Source organism: Typopeltis vanoorti, chromosome 5, assembly GCF_054136105.1.
Source record: "Typopeltis vanoorti isolate ZY-2024b chromosome 5, IOZ_Tvanoo_1.0, whole genome shotgun sequence".
Taxonomy (NCBI): Eukaryota; Metazoa; Arthropoda; class Arachnida; order Uropygi; family Thelyphonidae; genus Typopeltis; species Typopeltis vanoorti.
The window spans coordinates 17,272,972-17,292,891 of record NC_143553.1 but is presented as its reverse complement, the minus strand read 5'-3'; the positions used below and the strand labels follow the sequence as shown (position 1 = coordinate 17,292,891).

The following is a 19,920-nucleotide window of genomic DNA, read 5'->3' as shown; positions in this document are numbered from 1 at the left end:
AGTGATACTGAATAGCATAATAGCCAAAATGTGTCAGAAGTGAGGATTGGAAGATGTGGATGTTTGGAGGGTATTTGAGGACAGGCTGCAACTGTATGAAAGAGACCATTTGCATTTGAATGAGAGAGAACAACGGCATCTGGAGAGATTTCTGTTTTCTGAATGAGTCAGTGTGTTAATGCAGGGAAACTAGAATTCCCAGGGTGGATTGTAGCAGGGTGGCTTCTTGTGGGAATGGGTGCTTGGGGAAGGGGGGAGGGGGGATGACATCAGGTAACACTGAGTCCAGTGGTATCTAGAGGGGATAATAATAGGTATTATTATTATTATGGGCAACTTCAAGAAGTCCTAAGACTCATCGAGGGAGGCCCAACATCATGTCAAGAACAACTAGTCAATATTCACACAGTATATATCATACTTCACCTTGAACTCATTTACAGTCATGGCACCCACAACAGACTCTGTCAGCTTATTCCACTCTCCAAGTAAAAAACCTAGCTCTAACACCCTTGCTAACTACACTCTCACCAAGTTTCCATGAATGGCCCCTAGTCCTCCCACTACCAGTCTTATTCTCAAAAATACCTTCTGAATTAATCTTATAGAAACTCTTCAGTAATTTGAATGTCTCAATCATATCACCCCTTTTCCACCTATCAACCAATTTCTGCAGCCCACAAATCTTCAACCTGTTCTCATAAGGTTCATTCCATAGTCCTACTATTATCTTGGTCACTCGCCTCTGGATCCTCTCTACCTCCTCCCGATCAAGAAGAAACCCTGGCACAGTAGTCTAGATGAGGTCTTATCAAGGCTGGATACAGAGGAACAATAACCTGTTTGTCTCTGCTCGTTAAAGTGTTTTTCAGCAACCAAGTGATTTGATGAGCTGATTTTGCCACTTTTGTGATGTGTCCCCTAAACTTCAATTCCCTATCCACCAACACTCCCAAATCCCTGGCCTCGTCAATCTCCTGCAGTACAGTTCCACCAATGTGATATATATTGCTGCTAATCTTTTCACCACAAAATGCAAAAATTTACATTTTTCCACATTAAATTGACATCCATTCTCCTTGGCCCAGTTCTTCGAACTATCCAAATCATCCTGCAAAAGTTTGACATCCTGAGCATTCACTATTGCTCTACCCAACTTTGCATCATCCGCAAACAGATGCACAGTTCCTCTCAGATCTTTCCTATATCTTTAATGAACAAATTAAACAGTAGTGGTAAAAGAACAGAATCCTGCGGCACACACCACTATTCACAGGCCGTCTTTTGGACTCTACTCCTGAATTAACCACTCTCTGATATCTCTCCATCAACCACCCTCCTATCCATCTCACCAACCCTATTTCCATCCCCATATGCTGCAGTTTACTGATTAGAATTCCATGTGGTATCCTGTCAAAGGCCTTAGCAAGGTCGAGTAGAATCACTGTAAACCCGTTACCCTTATCCAGTTCAGCCATCACTGTGTTATAGAACGTGAGCAAGTTACTGAGGCGTGATCTATCCTTCACAAAACCATGCTGTCCCCCATACAGTAGCCTATTTTCATCTATCCAGTCTTGTATTTTCCTCTTGACTGTTTTCTCCAAGAATTTACAACAATTCCTGATATGCTGATCGGCCGGTAATTTTCAACAGCAGTCTTGGAAACTCCTTTATGCAGTGGAACTATTTTCCCCTCTTTCCACACCCTGGGGACTAACCCAGACCCGAGACTCAAAATAAACAAAATGGTCAAAGGCACTGACAATTCTTTAGCCGCTTCTCATATGACACGAGCTGGTATACCATCCAATCCTGCAGATGAATTGACATTGAGGTTTTGTAATAGACTATTATCCTCCACTTCATTTACCACAATTCCCATATAAGCTGTTGGTTCTTCCATTTCTGCAATGTCACCACCTGGATGATATACTTTTGCAAAGTGCTCACTCAGTAATTCTACTATATCAACTGCTTCGGTTACCTCCCTACCATCGGCATTCTTTAAAATCAATCTGCCATATACATTTTTTCTTTTACTTGCAACATATCGAAAAAACTGTTTGGGATTCTCTTTAGCCTGCATGGCTAATGTTCTTTCATAATCTGCTTTTGCTTTTCTTACCACACTTGTTACCCTTCTGGGCTGGGCTTTATACTGTTCATGTGCCTGCAGGTCACCTTTCTCCTTAAATACCCTCCACAGTTGTTTCTTTATTTTGCAGCTCAAGCTTAATGGTGTTATTCATCCATTTAATCCTTTCTTGGATTTATTATTCGGACTCTAGGTATACAGTCAGCCATTATCTCTTGCAAACACTTTTTAACTGCCTCCCATGCACTATCAAATCTAGCCCTTGCAGTTTTATATGCCATGGCACTGAACCAATCAAACTCCTAAGCTTGTCATACTTACCAGCCCGATAATTCCACATGTACCCTGTCTTAATTGTAAATTCCACACCTTTAGCCACCTCCCAAGTCAAGACCCTATGATCCAGTTGGTGGCAATGTGGTCATATTCTTTACAGTCAAATCCTCAGATGCAATTACTAAGTCAAGCACTCTCTGACACCTAGTATTTTCGATTACCTGCTATCGCAGATAGTTATCCCTTAATAACAGCATAAAATTCAATTCTTTCCTCCCATGTGCCCTCTCCTCTTTCCAATCAATGTTACCGTAGTTGAAATCTCCCATAATAATGTGAGCTGAATTTTGGGAGGAATTTATATGCCTCCGTAGTGCAATTGGAAGAACAATGGTACATTGCGCCCTTCAATTGGAATAGGCCTAAGTTCGATTCTCGTTGCGATGGGGGAAATCTTTATCTGGACGATTTCAATCGAAGGTGAGTTAGCCGATCTCATACGGAGGTAGCAGGGTTTTTTCTCCCAGAAACTCGGGTTTTTCATCCCGCATACAGACAAATTAGCCTTTCAGAACACATGCAATTTACAGACAAAAAATACTAGTTGTGGTAGATTTCGTTGATGGAGATGATTCGTAGTAGAGGTTCGATGTAATGGTTGAGACAGTTGTAGGTGTCCTCCTGCGATGAGTCTTCGGACTCCTTGGAGGTGTCACGAATAATAATAATAATAATAATTACCCTCCTTCCACTCATTTTTTCTATTTGCTTATGCATACTATCTCCACCATCTATTCCATCACCTGGTCTATAGCATCACTTAACTATATTTAGTTCTGCTAATTTCAATCTCACACCAAATGGCCTCAAATGTGCTCTTTTCTCTATCCTACAATTCAACTTCTATTCTCTTTGGCTGCAACTCATCAGCTATCATCAATAATACTCCTCCCCCTTTTTATTCACCCTGTCACTCCTTATCACACTATACACCTCACATTCAATCCCACTAGCTATATCATCTTCAGTCAGCCATGTTTCACTAATGCCAATAACCTGTGGTCTGGAAGTGCCAACTAAGGCCAAAAATTCTTCCTTCTTGTTCCTAATACTGCTAGCATTAGTATACATAAATTGCAGAAGCCCGTTAGTCCCATCCCTACCTTGATGCCTTATACTAACTATCCCATTCTGATTTGTTGTCCTTCTTATTCACTCGGGCATATTATACGCATTCATACACTCAACTGGCTCCCTAAGGTCTGCATAACTACTCCCCCCCCCCTAAATAAATCGTTTCCCTGATTCTGCACATCCTCTTCATTCAACAACACTTTTACAAGTCTCCTTACACTGAATCCATTCAAATGCAAACCATCCATCTTATATAGATTCTTTTGCCCATCGAACTCATTCCACACCACTCTTCCTGCATAACCCATGAATAAAGTCATTAGCAATTATAGCCCTCCTTCTAATCTCTGCACTGTCATACCCCGGCAACAGACTAACCATCCTAACTCTCTCACTGTTCTCTTTTGCTACCTCAAACAATTCCTTCAGGTCATGTATTGTATCCATTTTATCTCTTTTCAAATCATTCGTACCTGCCACCACTATCATTTCTTTCACCCTTTGCTTTTGCTCCCTAATACACTCACTTACGTCCTTAATGGTTGCACCAGGTTGGTATGATTTTGTCAAACTCTCAACTATCACACCTCATACTAATGAATCTCCATACAGCACTCGCTCCTTCATTTTGTTTACGTTCACAATCATACTCTTGTTTTCTTATCATACTTTTTTTTTATTGGCTGGTACACTCGGTAGACATTTGTGCATATGCTCCAGCTGCCTTTGCCTTATGTATCGCTCTGCTCAACTGTGCGACCTCACTCATTACGTCTATCTCATCTTTTTTATTATCTGTTAAACCATTCATTTGCTCTGTATTATTACATTCATTCTCACTTTCAGCGCTGCCCTGACAGCTCTCTGGTACAACCTCGCAATTTCTTATCATATCGCTACTTTCTACATTCTGACATTCAACAAAAATATCACACTCACAACCTGAAACACACTTTAATTCCTCATTTTCCTTACATTTTCTGCACATATTCACTCCACTGTCATCATCATCAAACCAGACTCCAACCGCTCTCTGGAAAGCATACATCTCACAGATAGTACATTGAATAATCTACTTTATGTTACAATTTTCGAACAAAGATGGCGAACCATTATTACTGGCCGCCATTATTTTCCTTCTTACCAGAGGCATGTGCACTCTTCTATCGTATCTTATCAAATTAATAATTGAAATAACACCAAAACCACACAGACACACTAACATACGAAAAGCAAACAAAACTACGTAATATTCAAGCGCAAAATTATCGATGATAACTTAAAATAACACTTATCTTATCAGGAGCTCTCAACAAACACTACACACTACGAGTCCCTCTAGCGGCACTCTTTGTATAGAAGCACTGACATCTTTATGCTTTTTACGAATGCCAGAAGTATCCAAAATACAGGAAATGATTTGGTGGTGCTGATAGCATCAGCCTGGCCAAAGATTATTGGGATCTCAGAGACGTAGTTGACGGAAGATGATATAATAACAGGAATTGAAGTAGCAGGGTACAGCATTTTTCAGCAGGATAGGAAAGGAAAACGTGGTGGTGGAGTACTGCTTATGATAAGTGATGACTCATGTCCTCTAAGAGTGGAATCTTTGGAAGGCAGTGACGCTAATGGTTTTGAAAGCATATGGTAGAGGTGGGAAACACAGGATATTTAGTGGGATATTGCTATAAGGAGACAGAGTGGAGAGCAGGAGATGTATAAGTAGTTGAGCTTGGCAAGTGCAAGAAGAATGATTATAATGGGAGATTTTAACTGTAGCAGTATAAGTTGGGAAGAGGAAAATGCTTGTAGTAATAAGGGAATGAAATTTCTGGAATTTTTCAGAGATAGACTCTTAAGCAAAATGTAATAAAGGGAACAAGCGGTTCAAGAGTTTTGGATTTGGTCCTAACATCAGAAGAGCTGATAATAACTGAGATGACATCTCTCCCACCAGTTGGAGAGAGTGACCATGTGGTTTTGACTTGGAAGATGAATAGACATGCAAGAGTATCAAAGAAAAGGGAATGTATGTGGAATTATGAGGCAGGTGATTATAATAGCCTTAGATATCAACTTGAGGCAGTTCCATGGAGAGCGGAATTGGAAGGCCAGGATATCATTAGTGCTTGGAAAATTGTGGAGTTTCCACATAGCTAAAAAATTCCCTAGGATTTTCTTTGAAAATCCTAGGGAATTTTTTAGCTATGTGGCCAGTAGGAGGAGAAATGATTATGGAAGAATGACATTGCAGGATGAAAATGGGAATTGAATGACTGATGCAGAGGACATAGTGGAGTTGTTCAATGAGCACTTATTGGAGTATTTCATCCTGGAGAAGAAGGTTTTAATACTAGAGGGATAGGGCAGGTTCCAGGTTTAGAGGTGCAAGAGTGTTCCAAATACTGAGTACCCTGGATGTCAGTAAAGCTGTAGGACTGGATGGTATTTCACCATTGGTTTTGAGAGAAAATGTGCTAAAGAACTGACAGCTCCATTGACCTGCCTCTTTAATAAAAGTCTGGCTGTGGGAAAGGGACGCATGGAATTTAAGGAAGGTAAGATATTGCCATTGTATAAGGGTGGAAGCAGACTGGAAATGTCTAATTATAGGCCAGTTTGTGTATCATCAGTAGTTGTAAAAGTCTTGGAGAAATTAGTGAAGGACTATATACAGCGTTGGGCAGACGAGGGTAATGTTATCTGTGAGAATCAGCATGGATTCGTTAAGGGACTCTCTTGCTTTAGTAATATGATTGCCTTTTATAATAAAGTGACAAGAGCAGTTGATGAGGAAAAGGCATATACTGCCATTTGGATTCTGCAAAGACATTTGACAGGGTGCCACATGATAAGCTGATATTTAAGTTCCAATATATGGGTTTAAATGTCGGGTTAGTCAACTGGATTCAGGATTTGCTGTCTGATAGGTATCAGAGAGTTGTGTATGGTGGGGGCAATATCAAGGAAATGAAGGTTTCAAGTGGGGTTCCACAGAGCTCAGTAGTGGGACCTGTATTTGTCAACCTTTATATTAATGACATTGTCAATGGATTGCAAGTGGATATTTAGTTGTTTGCAGATGAGGTGAAGCCGGGAAGGTTTATCAGTAATAGTGCAGATGTGGCAGCCCTGTAAGAGGATTTGAATAAACTAGACAGATGGGCAAATGAATGGGGACATCGGTTTAATGCAGCAAAATGTAAAGTCTTGAAGTTTGAGATCCATCGATGGGAGGCTGCATACCCAATTGGAAGAGCTGCACTGGAGGAAGTTGGGGAGACGAGATGTGTGTGGTGGGGTGATGATTGATAGAAAATTGAAATTCAGGCAGCATATTGCAAAGGTGCCGAAGGTAATTCAGGGGATTGCTGCAATACTGAGAAGGACGCTGACCTGTAGAGATAAGAGTTATCATTCTGTTGTATAATACCCTGATCAGACCACAGTTGGACTATTGTTCTCAAATTTGGTTCCCAGGATTTGAAGGGGATAAATGAACTGTGGAAAGGGTACAGCGGTGGATAACGCACATGGTTTCAGGACTGTACAATATCCTTTGAGGATCAGCTGATTGAATGTGGACTTCAGAGTTTGGTGGATAGAAGGAGAGGTGATATGATCAAGACTTTTAAACTGTTGAGAGGCAGTTACAGGGTGGACATTGGAAAGTACTTTCGCTTGGTGGCACAGCAGGAAGGAGCGATGACAAGAGGTCATCCCTGGAAGTTACTATAGGAAGCTGTAAGTAAGAGATTGAGTTTTGGTTTCTTTGCATGGAGGATGGTTGAAGCATGGAATGCATTGCCTGAGAGAGTGACAAGAGCAAGAACAGTCAATGAATTCAAGGAGTGATATAATAGACTTTGTGTTTCCTAAGAAGGACCTCCCATGATCAGTCTCTTGACTTCATGGAGGCCTGAATAATAATAATAATAATTTTCATTTGTCCATGCAGAAACTGACAGTCCACAGCATGGTTCTCCCTCGTATCGTTAAACATTGAAAACCAGCAGAACACCTGTGCATGCACAGGTCAGTCATCTCTGTCAATTTTTTTTAGTTTATGGTACACTTCTGTAGCAGTTTTTCCTAATTTACAGTAAAATTTTATCACAGCTCTTTTTTCCATGATGCAACTTTTTACTTGCTCCACCCACATAAACTTACCTCAATGGTTGCCACACAAAAACTGTTGTGTCATCCAGCTCGAAAGTTGCACTTGCAATTACAACACACTCTAGCGGTCAAAATTATAAAAATGTTTGTTAATTTGATATTTTACAGGACAGCCCTTCAAGTAAATCTCATTACTTAACAGGCATAGTGTGTATATATATGATTGCCTGGTTGGCTGGGTGTTTAGCATATCTGCTTTCCAGCCAATAGAGAATGAGTTCAAATCCTGCAGTGAGCATTTGTGATTATCTCATTACTTCACACATTCAAACATACATATAGATGCTTTCCGAAGATGGATTGGTCACGATGGGAGAATTAGACCCAACCCTCACACAGTACAGAGAGGCTTGCAACCAACATTGAGATTTCTGCAGAATACACACATACATGCTAGCATGCAAACTTTGCCACTCTCAAAGACTAAGAAATCAAAGAAGAGGTGGATCTCTCAAGAGATATTAAAGATAATTCTAGAAAAAAAGAACATTAATGATTGAGAGAGAGAGAGAGAGAGAGAGAGAGAGAGAGATCAGTGGAAACAGAAGAACAGACTTATATGCAATAAAGTCAAGAATGCAGTTAGAAGAGACAAATTAAAATGTCTTGAGGATCATTATGAGGATATCATAAATTGTATGGTGAATACAAAACAAGAAATATATAAGAATACAAGAGAAGTATATAAGATGATCAGAAACATCAGCAAGAAATGAAGTTCAAAGCAGAGAATCCAAAATAAAAATAGTGAAATCTTAATGAACATAGAAGAAATAGGAGAGCGATAGATAAGATACTGCTCACTGTTATACAAGACACAGGCAAAAGTCATCATCATAACGCTAATTACAAATAATGACCATATTGGTCTGTTCTAGTCTCATTATCCATCCAATATCCTTTTTTGAGATCTACCCTGCCTTCTCTTTCCAATTGGCTTATATTTTAGTATTTATTTAGGATATTACGAAGGAAAATGGCGGCCAGTAATGATGGTTCGCCATCTTTATCAAAGAACGGTAGTATAAAAGAGATGATTCAGTGTATTGGCTGCGAAATGTACGCTTTGCAGAGTGCGGTCGGAGTGTGGTTAGATGATAATAAAGGAGTGAATATGTGTAGAAAATGTAGGGAGAATGAGAAATTTAACAGTATTTCGGATCGTGAGTGTGATATTTTTGTCAAACTTCAGAATGAAGAAAATAGGAATATGACAAGAAACGGCGAGGTTGTACCAGAGAATTGTGAGAGTGTGAATGATAGTATTAATGGTTTTACTGAGAATAAAAAAGATGAGATAGACGCAATGAGTGAGATCGCATTGTTGAATGGTGCGATACAAAGGGCAAAACAGCAGCTAGAGCGTATGAGCAAAAGTCGACTGAATGAACCAGCCAATAATAAAAAGTATGACAGGAAAAATAGACGTATGAATGTAAACATGAACAAAATGAAGGATAGAGTGCTGTATGGAGACTCGTTAATACGAGGTGTGATAGTAGAGGATTTGACAAAATCGTACTAACCTGGTGCGACCATAAAGGATGTAACTGAGTCTATTAGAGAGCAAAAGGAAAGAGTGAAAGAAATGATTGTTGTGGCAGGTACGAATGATTTGAAAGGAGACAAAATAGAAATGATAGAAGACCTGAATGAATTGTTTGAGGTAGCAAAAGAAAGAGTGAGAGAGTTATAATGATTAGTCTTTTGCCACGGTATGACAGTGAAATGTTTAAAAGGAGGGCCATACTTGCGAATGACTTTATGCGTGGGTTATGTATGACGAGTGGTGTCAAATTTGTGGAGTGAGTTTGATGGGCGAAAGGATCTATATAAGATGGATGGCTTGCATTTGAATGGTTACAGTGTAAGAAGACTTGAGAAAGTGTTGCTGAATGTGGTGGATGTGCAAATTCAGGGAAACTAGATTTATTAAGGGGGAGGAGTAGATATACAGTCCTTAGGGAGGCAGTTGAATGTAAGAATGAATATAATATGCCAGAGCAAATAAGGACAACAAGTCATAGTGGGATAGTTAATATAAGGCAACAAGGTAGAGTTGGGGCTAATGGGGGTCTTAAATTCATGTACACTAATGCTAGGAGTATTAGGAACAAGAAGGAAGAGTTTTTGGCCATGGTTGGCACTTCCAGACCACAGGTTATTGGTATTAGTGAAACATGACTGACTGTAGATGATATAGCTAGTGGGATTGAATGTGATGGGTGTAGTGTGTTCAGGAATGACAGGGAGAATAAAATGGGGGGAGGAGTATTGTTGATGATAGCTGATGAGCTGCAGCCAAGGAGAATAGAAGTTGAATTGCAGGATAGATAAAAGAGCACATTTGAGGCCATTTGGTGTGAGATTGTGGCTAGTAGAACTAAATATACAATTGGGTGCTGCTGTAGACCAGGTGATGGAAAAGATGGTGGTGACAGTATGCACAAGCAAATAGAAGAAATGAGTGGAAGGAGGGTGATTATTATGGGAGATTTCAACTATGGTCGCATTGATTGGAGTGAGGAGAGGACACACGGGAGGAAGGAATTGGATTTTATGCGGTTATTAAGGGATAACTATCTGCGACAGCATGTAATGGAAAATACTAGGGGTCAGAGAGTGCTTGACCTAGTAATTACATCTGAGGATTTGGCTGTAACAAATATGACCACATTGCCACCAATCCGTGAGAGTGATCATAGGGTGTTGACTTGGGAGGTGGCTAAAGGTGTAGAATTTTCAATTAAGACAGGGTACATGTGGAATTATCGTGCTGGAAAGTATGACAAGCTTAGGAGTTTGATTGGTTCAGTGCCATGGCATGTACAACTGCAAGGACTAGAAGTCGATAGTGCATGGGAGGTAGTTAAGAAGTGTTTGCATGAAGCAATGGCTGACTGTATACCTAGAGTCCGAATAATAAATCAACTAGGGGTTAAATGGATGAATAAAACCATTCAGCTTGCGCTGCAAAAAAAGAAACAACTATGGAGGGAATTTAAGGAGAAAGGTGACCGGCAGGCACACGAAACTGTATAAAGCGCAGGTCAGAAGGGTAACGAGTGTGGTAAGAAAAGCAAAAAAGGATTACGAAAGAACATTGGCCATACAGGCTAAAGAGAATCATAAACAGTTTTTTAGATATGTAGCAAGTAAAAGGAAAATGTAAATGGCAGAATGATTTTAAAGAATGCCGATGGTAGGGAGGTAACTGAATCAGTTGATATAGTTGAGTTACTTAGTGAGCACCTTGCCAGAATATATCATCCAGGTGGTGACATTGCAGAAACGAATGAACCAGTAGATTATATGGAAATTGTGGTGAATGAAGTGGAGGTGAGTAGTCTATTGCATAACCTCAATGTCAATACATCTGTGGGATTGGATGGTATGCCAGCTCATGTTGTACGAGAAGCAGCTAAAGAATTGTCAGTACCCTTGACCATTTTGTTTAATTTGAGTCTCGGGTCTGGGTTAGTCCCGAGGGGGTAGAAAGAGGGGAAAATAGTTCCACTGCATAAAGGTGGTTCCAAGACTGCTGTTGTAAATTACCGACCGATTAGCATATCAGGAATCATTGTCAAGGTCTTAGAGAAATTAGTCAAGAAAAGAATACAGGATTGGATAGATGAAAATGGGATATTGTATGGGGGACAACATGGTTTTGTGAAGGGTAGATCATGCTTCAGTAACTTGCTCACGTTTTATAACACAGTGTCGGCTGAACTGGATAGGGGTAATGGGTTTACAGTAATACTACTGGACCTTGCCAAGGCTTTTGATAGGATACCACATAGAATCCTAATCAGTAAACTGGAGCAGATGGGGATAGATATAGGGTTGGTGAGATGGATAGGAGGGTGGTTGAAGGAGAGATACCAGAGAGTGGTTTATTCAGGAGTGGAGTCTAAAAGACTACTTGTGACTAGTGGAGTGCCACAAGGCTCTGTTCTTGGACCACTGCTTTTCAATTTGTTCATCAATGATATGGGAAAGGATTTGAGAGGAAGTATTCACTTGTTTGATGCATAGTTGGGTAGAGCAATTATGAGTGCACAGGATGTCAAAATTTTACAGGATGATTTGGATAATTTGGAGGACTGGGCTAGGAAAAATGGATGTGAATTTAATGTGCCAAAGTGTAAGGTTATGCACTTTGGGGTGAAAAGAATAGCAGCAGTATATTGCATTCATGGAACCGTACTCCAGGAGATTGATGAGGCCAGGGATTTGGGAGTGTTGGTGGATAGGGAATTGAAATTTAGGGGACACATTGCAAAAGTGACTAAAACAGCTCACCAAATCACTTGGCTTCTGAAAAATACTTTAACATGCAGAGACAAACAAGTTGTTGTTCCTCTGTATCGAGCCTTGACCCCTTGTGAACTTCTGTGCCTAGTTATGGGCACAAGGGTTTCATCGTGACGGGAAGGAAGTGGAGAGGATCCAGAGACGAGTGACTAAGATGATAGCAGGTCTGTGGAATGAACCTTATCAGAATAGGTTGAAGATTTGTGGTTTGCAGAAATTGGTTGATAGGCGAAGCAGGGGTGATATGATTGAGACATTCAAATTACTGAAGGGTTTCTATAAGATTGATCTAGAAGATATTTTTGAAAATATTACTGGTGGTGGGAGGACTATGGGCCATGAATGGAAGCTGGGCAAGAGCGTGGTTGAGAAGGGTGTTAGAGCTAGGTTTTTTACTTGGAGAGTAGTGAATGAGTGGAATATGCTTCCAGAGTCTGTTGTGGGTGCTACGACTGTGAATGAGTTCAAGGCAAGGTATGATAGATACTGTGTGAATGTCAAATAGTTGTTCTTGACAATATATTAGGGCCTCCCTCGATGAGTCTGTCGACTCCATGGAGTTGCCCGGAACAATAATAATAATATTGGGTGTTGACAATTCGATTTACATGTTCTATCCATTTTAAATGTCTTTGTTTCTTTTTTGGGGTAATAATGTGTATTTTGCCATTCTTCTCATAAATCTCATTTCACTGTTTTTCTTTGTTTATCTTGTTTGTTTATTGCCTAAATTTCACTGCCATATAATAATGTGGACACTGCTCAAGTATTGTATATTTTCAAGTGTGTTTCTTTTTGTACTATATTTGGATTGAGTGTTCTATTTATCAGGCCTATAATCTTTAAAAATTTTGAAGTTTTTAATTTTATGTCTTTTTCTCCTTCATATGATATTTCACATCCAAGATAACTGAAAGTATTTATCTGTTTTATTATTTTATTATTAATAACTATTTTACTTCTAACTGGAGTTTGTCCACAAAATGCAATTGCTTTTGTTTTATCAATAGAATGTTTCATTCCAAAAACTGTTCTACTATAATGTTTAAATTATATATTGCTCTTTGTAAATTGTATTCCTTATCTGATGTTATTACCTGATCATCTTCAAATAATAGCGTATTTATTTTATTCCAGGAAATTTCTATATCTGGATTGTTTAAGGTGTTCCACTGTATTAATATTTCATTAATGTAAATATTGATGTGTTACTCCTTAGTTTATAGTTCAGACATTTTTTCATTTATTTTTATTTCATTATTTTTTATATATCTATTCAATATTGCATGTAGTAAAATATTAGGTATATTTATTCTTTGTAATCAAATGCTTTTTCGTAAATATAAACAAAAGATGAGTTTCTAAATTAAATTTTCTTCTTTTTTCTATAAGCAGTTTTAAACAGAAAGCTGCATTCATTGTTAGAGCATCCTTTTCTAAATCCATTTTGACATTCTAATAATATTTTTTCACAGTATATTTTCAGTTTTTCATTAAGTATTATGCTATGTATTTTGTAGCATGTATTCAATAATACCTCTGTAATTAACAGGTTTTCTTTTATTTTCTTTTTTAAATATAGGTATTACTATACTTGTATTCCATTCTATTGGTATTTGTCCATTTGTATGTATTTAAAAATTTTAATAATCATTGATAAAAAAATTTTTTTCCAGCAAATTTATACAGTTCGGAGTTTATTCCATCTTCTCCTGCTGATTTGCCATTTTTTATTTTATTCAGGTTTTCCTTTAATTCTTTCATTGTTATTATATCATTTAAAGTATTATGTGAGTTTCTAGTGTAATTATTTTTGATGCCAGTATTATCCATCCAAAGATCTGTAAAGTAACCCAAGAATTCTTTTACATCTTTTTCACAATTTATATTTGCAGTTTCTTTTATATCTGCATTTATGTTTTTTAGTATTTTTGTATGCGTTGGGTCTTATTTTGTATAGTCTTATGTAGTATAGTCTTATGGAGGAAGGAATTGGATTTTATGCGGTTATTAACGGATAACTATCTGCGACAGCATGTAATGGACAATACAAGGGGTCAGAGAGTGCTTGACCTAGTAATTACATCTGAGGATTTGGTAACAAATATGACCACATTGCCACCAATTGGTAAGAGTGATCATAGGGTCTTGACTTGGGAGGTGGCTAAAGGTGTGGCATTTACAATTAAGACAGGGTACATGTGGAATTATCGGGCTGGAAAGTATGACAAGCTTAGGAGTTTGATTGGTTCAGTGCCACGGCATGTACAACTGCATGGACTAGAAGTTGATAGTGCATGGGAGGCAGTTAAGAAGTGTTTGCATGAAGCAATGGCTGACTGTATACCTAGAGTCCGAATAATAAATCAAGATGGGATTAAATGGATGAATAACCATTAAGCTTGAGCTGCAAAAAAAGAAACAACTATGGAGGGAATTTAAGGAGAAAGGTGACCTGCAGGCACATGAATGGTATAAAGCGCAGGCCAGAAGGGTAACCAGTGTGGTAGGAAAAGCAAAAAAGATTATGAAAGAACATTGGCCATGCAGGCTAAAGAGAATCCTAAACAATTTTTCGATATGTTGCAAGTAAAAGGAAAAATGTATATGGCAGAATGATTTTAAAGAATGCCGATGGTAGGGAGGTAACTGAATCAGTGGATATAGTCGAGTTACTGAGTGAGCACTTTGCAAGAATATATCATCCAGGTGGTGACATTGCAGAAACGAATGAACCAGTAGATTATACGGGAATTGTGGTGAATGAAGTGGAGGTGAGTAGACTATTGCATAACCTCAATGTCAATACATCTGTGGAATTGGATGATATACCAGCTCGTGTCGTACGAGAAGCAGCTAAAGAATTGACAGTACCCTTGACCATTTTGTTTAATTTGAGGCTCGGGTCTGGGTTAGTCCTGAGGGGGTGGAAAGAGAGGAAAATAGTTCCTCTGCATAAAGGTGGTTCCAAGACTGCTGTCGTAAATTACCGACCGATTAGCATATCAGGAATCATTGTCAAGGTCTTAGAGAAATTAGTCAAGAAAAGAATACAGGATTGGATAGATGAAAATGGGATATTGTATGGGGGACAACAAGGTTTTGTGAAGGGTAGATCATGCTTCAGTAACTTGCTCACGTTTTATAACACAGTGACGACTGAACTGGATAAGGGTAATGGGTTTACAGTGATTCTACTGGACCTTGCCAAGGCCTTTGACAGGATACCACATGAACCCTAATCAGTAAACTGGAGCAGATGAGGATGGATGAGGACTGGAGCAGATGAGGTTGGTGAGATGGATAGGAGGGTGGTTGATGGAGAGATACGAGAGAGTTGTTTATTCAGGAGTTGAGTCTAAAAGACAGCCTGTGACTAGTAGTGTGCCTCAGGGTTCTGTTCTTGGACCACTGCTGATTAATTTGTTCATTAACAATATAGGAAAGGATCTGAGAGGAAGTGTTCGTTTGTTTGTTGATGATGCAAAGTTGGGTAGAGCAATAGTGAGTTCACAGGATGTCAAAATTTGGCAGGATGATTTGGATAGTTTGGAGGACTGGGCTAAAGAGAATCGATGTCGATTTAATGTGGCAATGTGTAAGGTTATGCACTTTGGGGTGAAATGAATAGCAGTAGTATATCACATTGGTGGAACCGTACTCCAGGAGATTGATGAGGCCAGGGATTTGGGGGCACATGTTTCAACAATTAATAATGCAGATCCCTTAATTTTCGTATCGCCAAAATATCTTTGTGTGCAGGTGCATTGTCCTGAAAGAAAGATGATTGTTTTCTTCTGCAAACCAGCTTTTTGCTCACGAATTTTTTCATCTAGTCTGGTTAAAAGATCTGAATAATATTCCCCAGTTATTGTTTTATCATTTTCAAGATAATAAACAAAATGCCTTTAGCATCCCAAAATACGGGTGCCATTACTTTTCTTGCTGATGGAACCGACTTTGTCTTCTTTGGCGCTGGACAACCGGCTTCTGTCCACTCTTTTGAATGCTGTTTGGATTCTTTTGTGTAATGGTGAATCCAGGTCTCATCCATAGTAATAAATTGACACACAAAATCAGTTTTATTCTTCTTAAAATGCTCCAAACACTGTTGAGAGATTTTCATGCTAGTGAGTTTTTGATCTGTTGTGAGCAAGCACGGCACCCATCTTGCGCAAAGCTTTTTCATTTGCAACTCTTCATGCAAAATATATCCTACACGTTCTTTTGAAATCTATAGTCTCAAGAGTTTCATGTACTTTGACTTGCCAGTTATCCAATACCATATTGTGTACTTCAATGATTTCTGGTGGTGTTACACTTTTTGGACGTCCTTCACATGGATCATCTTCAGGGTTAGTACGGCCACATTTAAACTCGGCAGCCCACTTAATTGTCGAAAATGAAGGAGAAGAGTGCCCATGAACTTTTATGAACTTCGAATGAATTTCTTTTGGCATTAAACCTTCTTTTACAAATAATTTTATAACTGCACGATACTCAATTTTATCCATATCAGGGGATACAGACAACACTTTTGCTTTGGACAGCTGTATAAAACAAACTACTTGATAGAATGACTTGCAATTTCACATGGATGCTTATGAAAGATGTACCAACTTAGAATAAAAAAAATCTTGTTAATAATGTTGCCATCTATGGTCGAGGCCAAGAACTTGTCAGACCTCCCTCGCATGCCATTTAACTGCAGCTGTATTAATAGAAGAGCACTTGTCGAGTCTATGCTATATTTAGCTGTAGATTGGGACATGTGCTGGTGTTGATTGATGGAACAAATTTTTGTTCCATCAATCAACAATGGTGTTGATTGATGGAACAAAAGTCATTTATTGTTGAGCATTACTTTTTTTTCATACGGAGTTGATTAAGTAAATTGTTCAAGCCAATGACATGTTTGTGAGAGTAGTTTGTTCAGTGTTTCTGGAAGTGTGTTCCAAGCAATAGTGTCATGATTACCTTAATCAAAGTTCTGATGTGCCGGGAGTGTTCTGTTACAACGCAAAGGACATTTGCGAAGACTACGAAATGTTAACACAAATGAGAATTACTGTCATGTACTGGTGCAAGTATTAGTCTCTGAAATGCAGTGGATGCCAAACATCGGTATGGGATACTGAGCTGGTCACTATAGAGAATCCTGGGTACCTTTTCATACATCATTCAAGTAGGTCAGTGTTTAACAGCAACGGATTATGCTGAATGGCAGGAATACTGCGCATGCATGCTGCCCAGTGTCGAAGGTCCATCCTGTATCCTCCATAATGTCTTGTTTTTGATGAAGCTCATTTAATTAAGCAATTATGTAAACAGATGAACCTACGGGTTCCTTGAGACTTGAATTTATCCAAGAGAAACCTTTTTACAGCGAATGGGTCACCACGTGGTGTGTGATTTTCAGCCATGGCATAATTGGTCCCTACTTCATTGAAGAGGGTGGTGTAACTATGACCTTGAGTAGTGAAAATTACATCAAAAATGTGTTGATTCTATTCACCCAGGATTTGCATAGGATGTGTCATGCAGTGGCAGCCCATACATAAGCACTGCAACACTGCAGCACCCCCAAGGAAAAAATGAAAAAATTAAATTTTGTTTATGTTTATAAATAATAACAATGCTTACAACATTATATAAATGCCGTACAATATGTTAAAGGTTACAGCTTATGTTTTGACATTGATTGAATAGTTAATAATTGTAATTGTTCGATTAACGCTTTAGATTACGAAACAAATGCTCTGCGATCTCACGCCAATATTTGTTTGCCCTTGTCATTGCACGTTACGTCATTCCCAACTGTAACTGCTCACCCGGCAGTGTGTTTTTAGTATGCTTACGCACCTTATTTCTGTGAGATATGAAACGTTTATTATTGGTGCGTGTGCGTGGTGAACTATTTTGTAAATCTTATTTTATTTTGTTAAAATAACATATAATTATTTATTTATTATAGATACAAGGCTGAATTATGACGAGTGTCACTGTTGAAAATATGAAAAGAATAATATTTTTTCAATTATCGTTACACGAAACAAATGCACTGCGATCTAATGCCGATATTCATTTGCACTTGTCATTGCTATTGATACGAAACTTTTATTATTGGTGTTTGTTCGTGGTGGGGATGAAATATTTTTAATGAAGCAATTTTTAATATGTGAATTTATTTATTAATAAATTCGTTACTGATTAGGGAAAAAAAAGTTTTTGTATATGCAGCACCCCCACTTAAAATTTTGACCGGCCGCCACTGGTGTCATGCAAAAAAAAACATTCCATTTCAAGCACAGTTATTCCAACAGGACGGAGCAACCTGTCACACATCTCTTAATTCTAGAGACTGTTTATCAGAACACTTCTCAAGGATGCTCATTTCAAGGTTCACAGAATTCCCATACTCTTCACCTTCTCCTGATCTTACATCACTTGATGCCTTCGTTTGGGGTATGCTGAAGGAATGGGTATTCCATCATGACCTGCCTTCAAACCATAATGAATTTAAGGGGAAAATTACACACTATGTCTAGCACATGTCCCAATCTTTGTTTTCCAGGATGACAGAGTACCTTTGCATGCACTACAAAACCTGTTTTAAGAGACAAGGTTCCCATTTCGAGCATATAATCTACTGTCATCAATGTTTATTTAGCCAAGATTCCACCCATATGTTGGATGTACATGTGTAAACATACAGGGTGTTCGGGATAAATTTGACAGTTTCGTAAGGAAAAAGAAAATCTTCTTTGTATCTATTAAATTTAATGAATTGACAAAAAAATATTACAGGCAGAGTTAATTACAATACTATCAACAAGATTTACTCAAAATAACCACCATTAGCATCGATCACAGCTTCAATTCTGCTTCGGAACCTCGAACAAGCTGATGCTACAGTCTCCCTGGGAAGGGCCGCAAAAACTGTTTTAATTTTATCCATTAACTGGGCTTTTGTATTACTGGAAGTGCGATTGGTGTCTTTTTCAACTGCGCCCCATACAAAATAATCCATGGGGTTAAGGTCTGGGGAGTTTGGAGGCCAAACATTTGGACTGGTGAAGTCGTAGAAATTTTCAGACAACCATTTTTGACTTTTCCCAGAGGTGTGGCAAGGGGCCGAATCCTGCTGCCATACATACGGCCTACCATTGGCTACCCTTGTTATCCAGGGCTTGACTACAGTTAGCAACTCCACGAACAAAGCCCGAATTCCAATGCCAGGGTTCTTCAACACCTGTTCCTGCAGATTTGCGAGGAATTCTGCTGTACGAACGCAATCAGATCGTCTGCTAGGGATCTTTCTTCTTGCTACATCCTCGTAGTCACCATTGCAAGTCTCTAGTTCATGCCTGATTGTTTTTACTGTATTCAGGGAGCATTGGGCAGCAGTCGTAATATCCTTATTTTGATGGCGGGCACGAATCATCATGATACAAGTTATTCTCTTCCATGATTCAGGTGGATTCCAGCTATCCATCCTTTCTGACATCTTGTATATGAATGAAGAAGGGTCCAAACTTTTAAATGAAGAGAAGTGTGTGTTAATACATGTAACTTACGGAAAAATATAATTAATTATAAATATGTCAAATTTATCCCGAACACCCTGTATATCATTGTAGTTATTCATTACAATTTTTTTTTGGTGTTTTTTTGTATGTATATGTGTGTGTGTATATATATATATATATATATATATATTCTCGATTTTTATTATAATAAGATTTGTATTTTTTTATTTTTAGGTCATTTGTGACGTGCAGTGTGCATCAAAAGATGATGTAAATCTTGCTGTGTTAGCAGCCAAAGTATGTTCTTTTCATGTGATGTGAATTACTTGCTTTTATGTTTATTTTTGAACATCATAATAGTAATGTTATTATTATTATAGAAATTTC

The 19,920-nt window shown here is 38.5% G+C and overlaps 1 protein-coding gene across 2 annotated transcripts in view; it reads left to right on the top strand.

Moving 5' to 3' along the window:
• LOC150106251 (mitochondrial 10-formyltetrahydrofolate dehydrogenase) overlaps nucleotides 1-19,920 on the top strand; it is a 654,974-nt gene that overhangs the window by 328,155 nt on the left and 306,899 nt on the right. For both annotated transcript variants that reach the window (XM_090392273.1, XM_090392274.1), the window contains exon 12: nucleotides 19,768-19,830. In XM_090392273.1, the coding sequence (XP_090248399.1) occupies nucleotides 19,768-19,830 (63 nt within the window). The remainder of the gene's footprint in view (nucleotides 1-19,767; nucleotides 19,831-19,920) is intronic.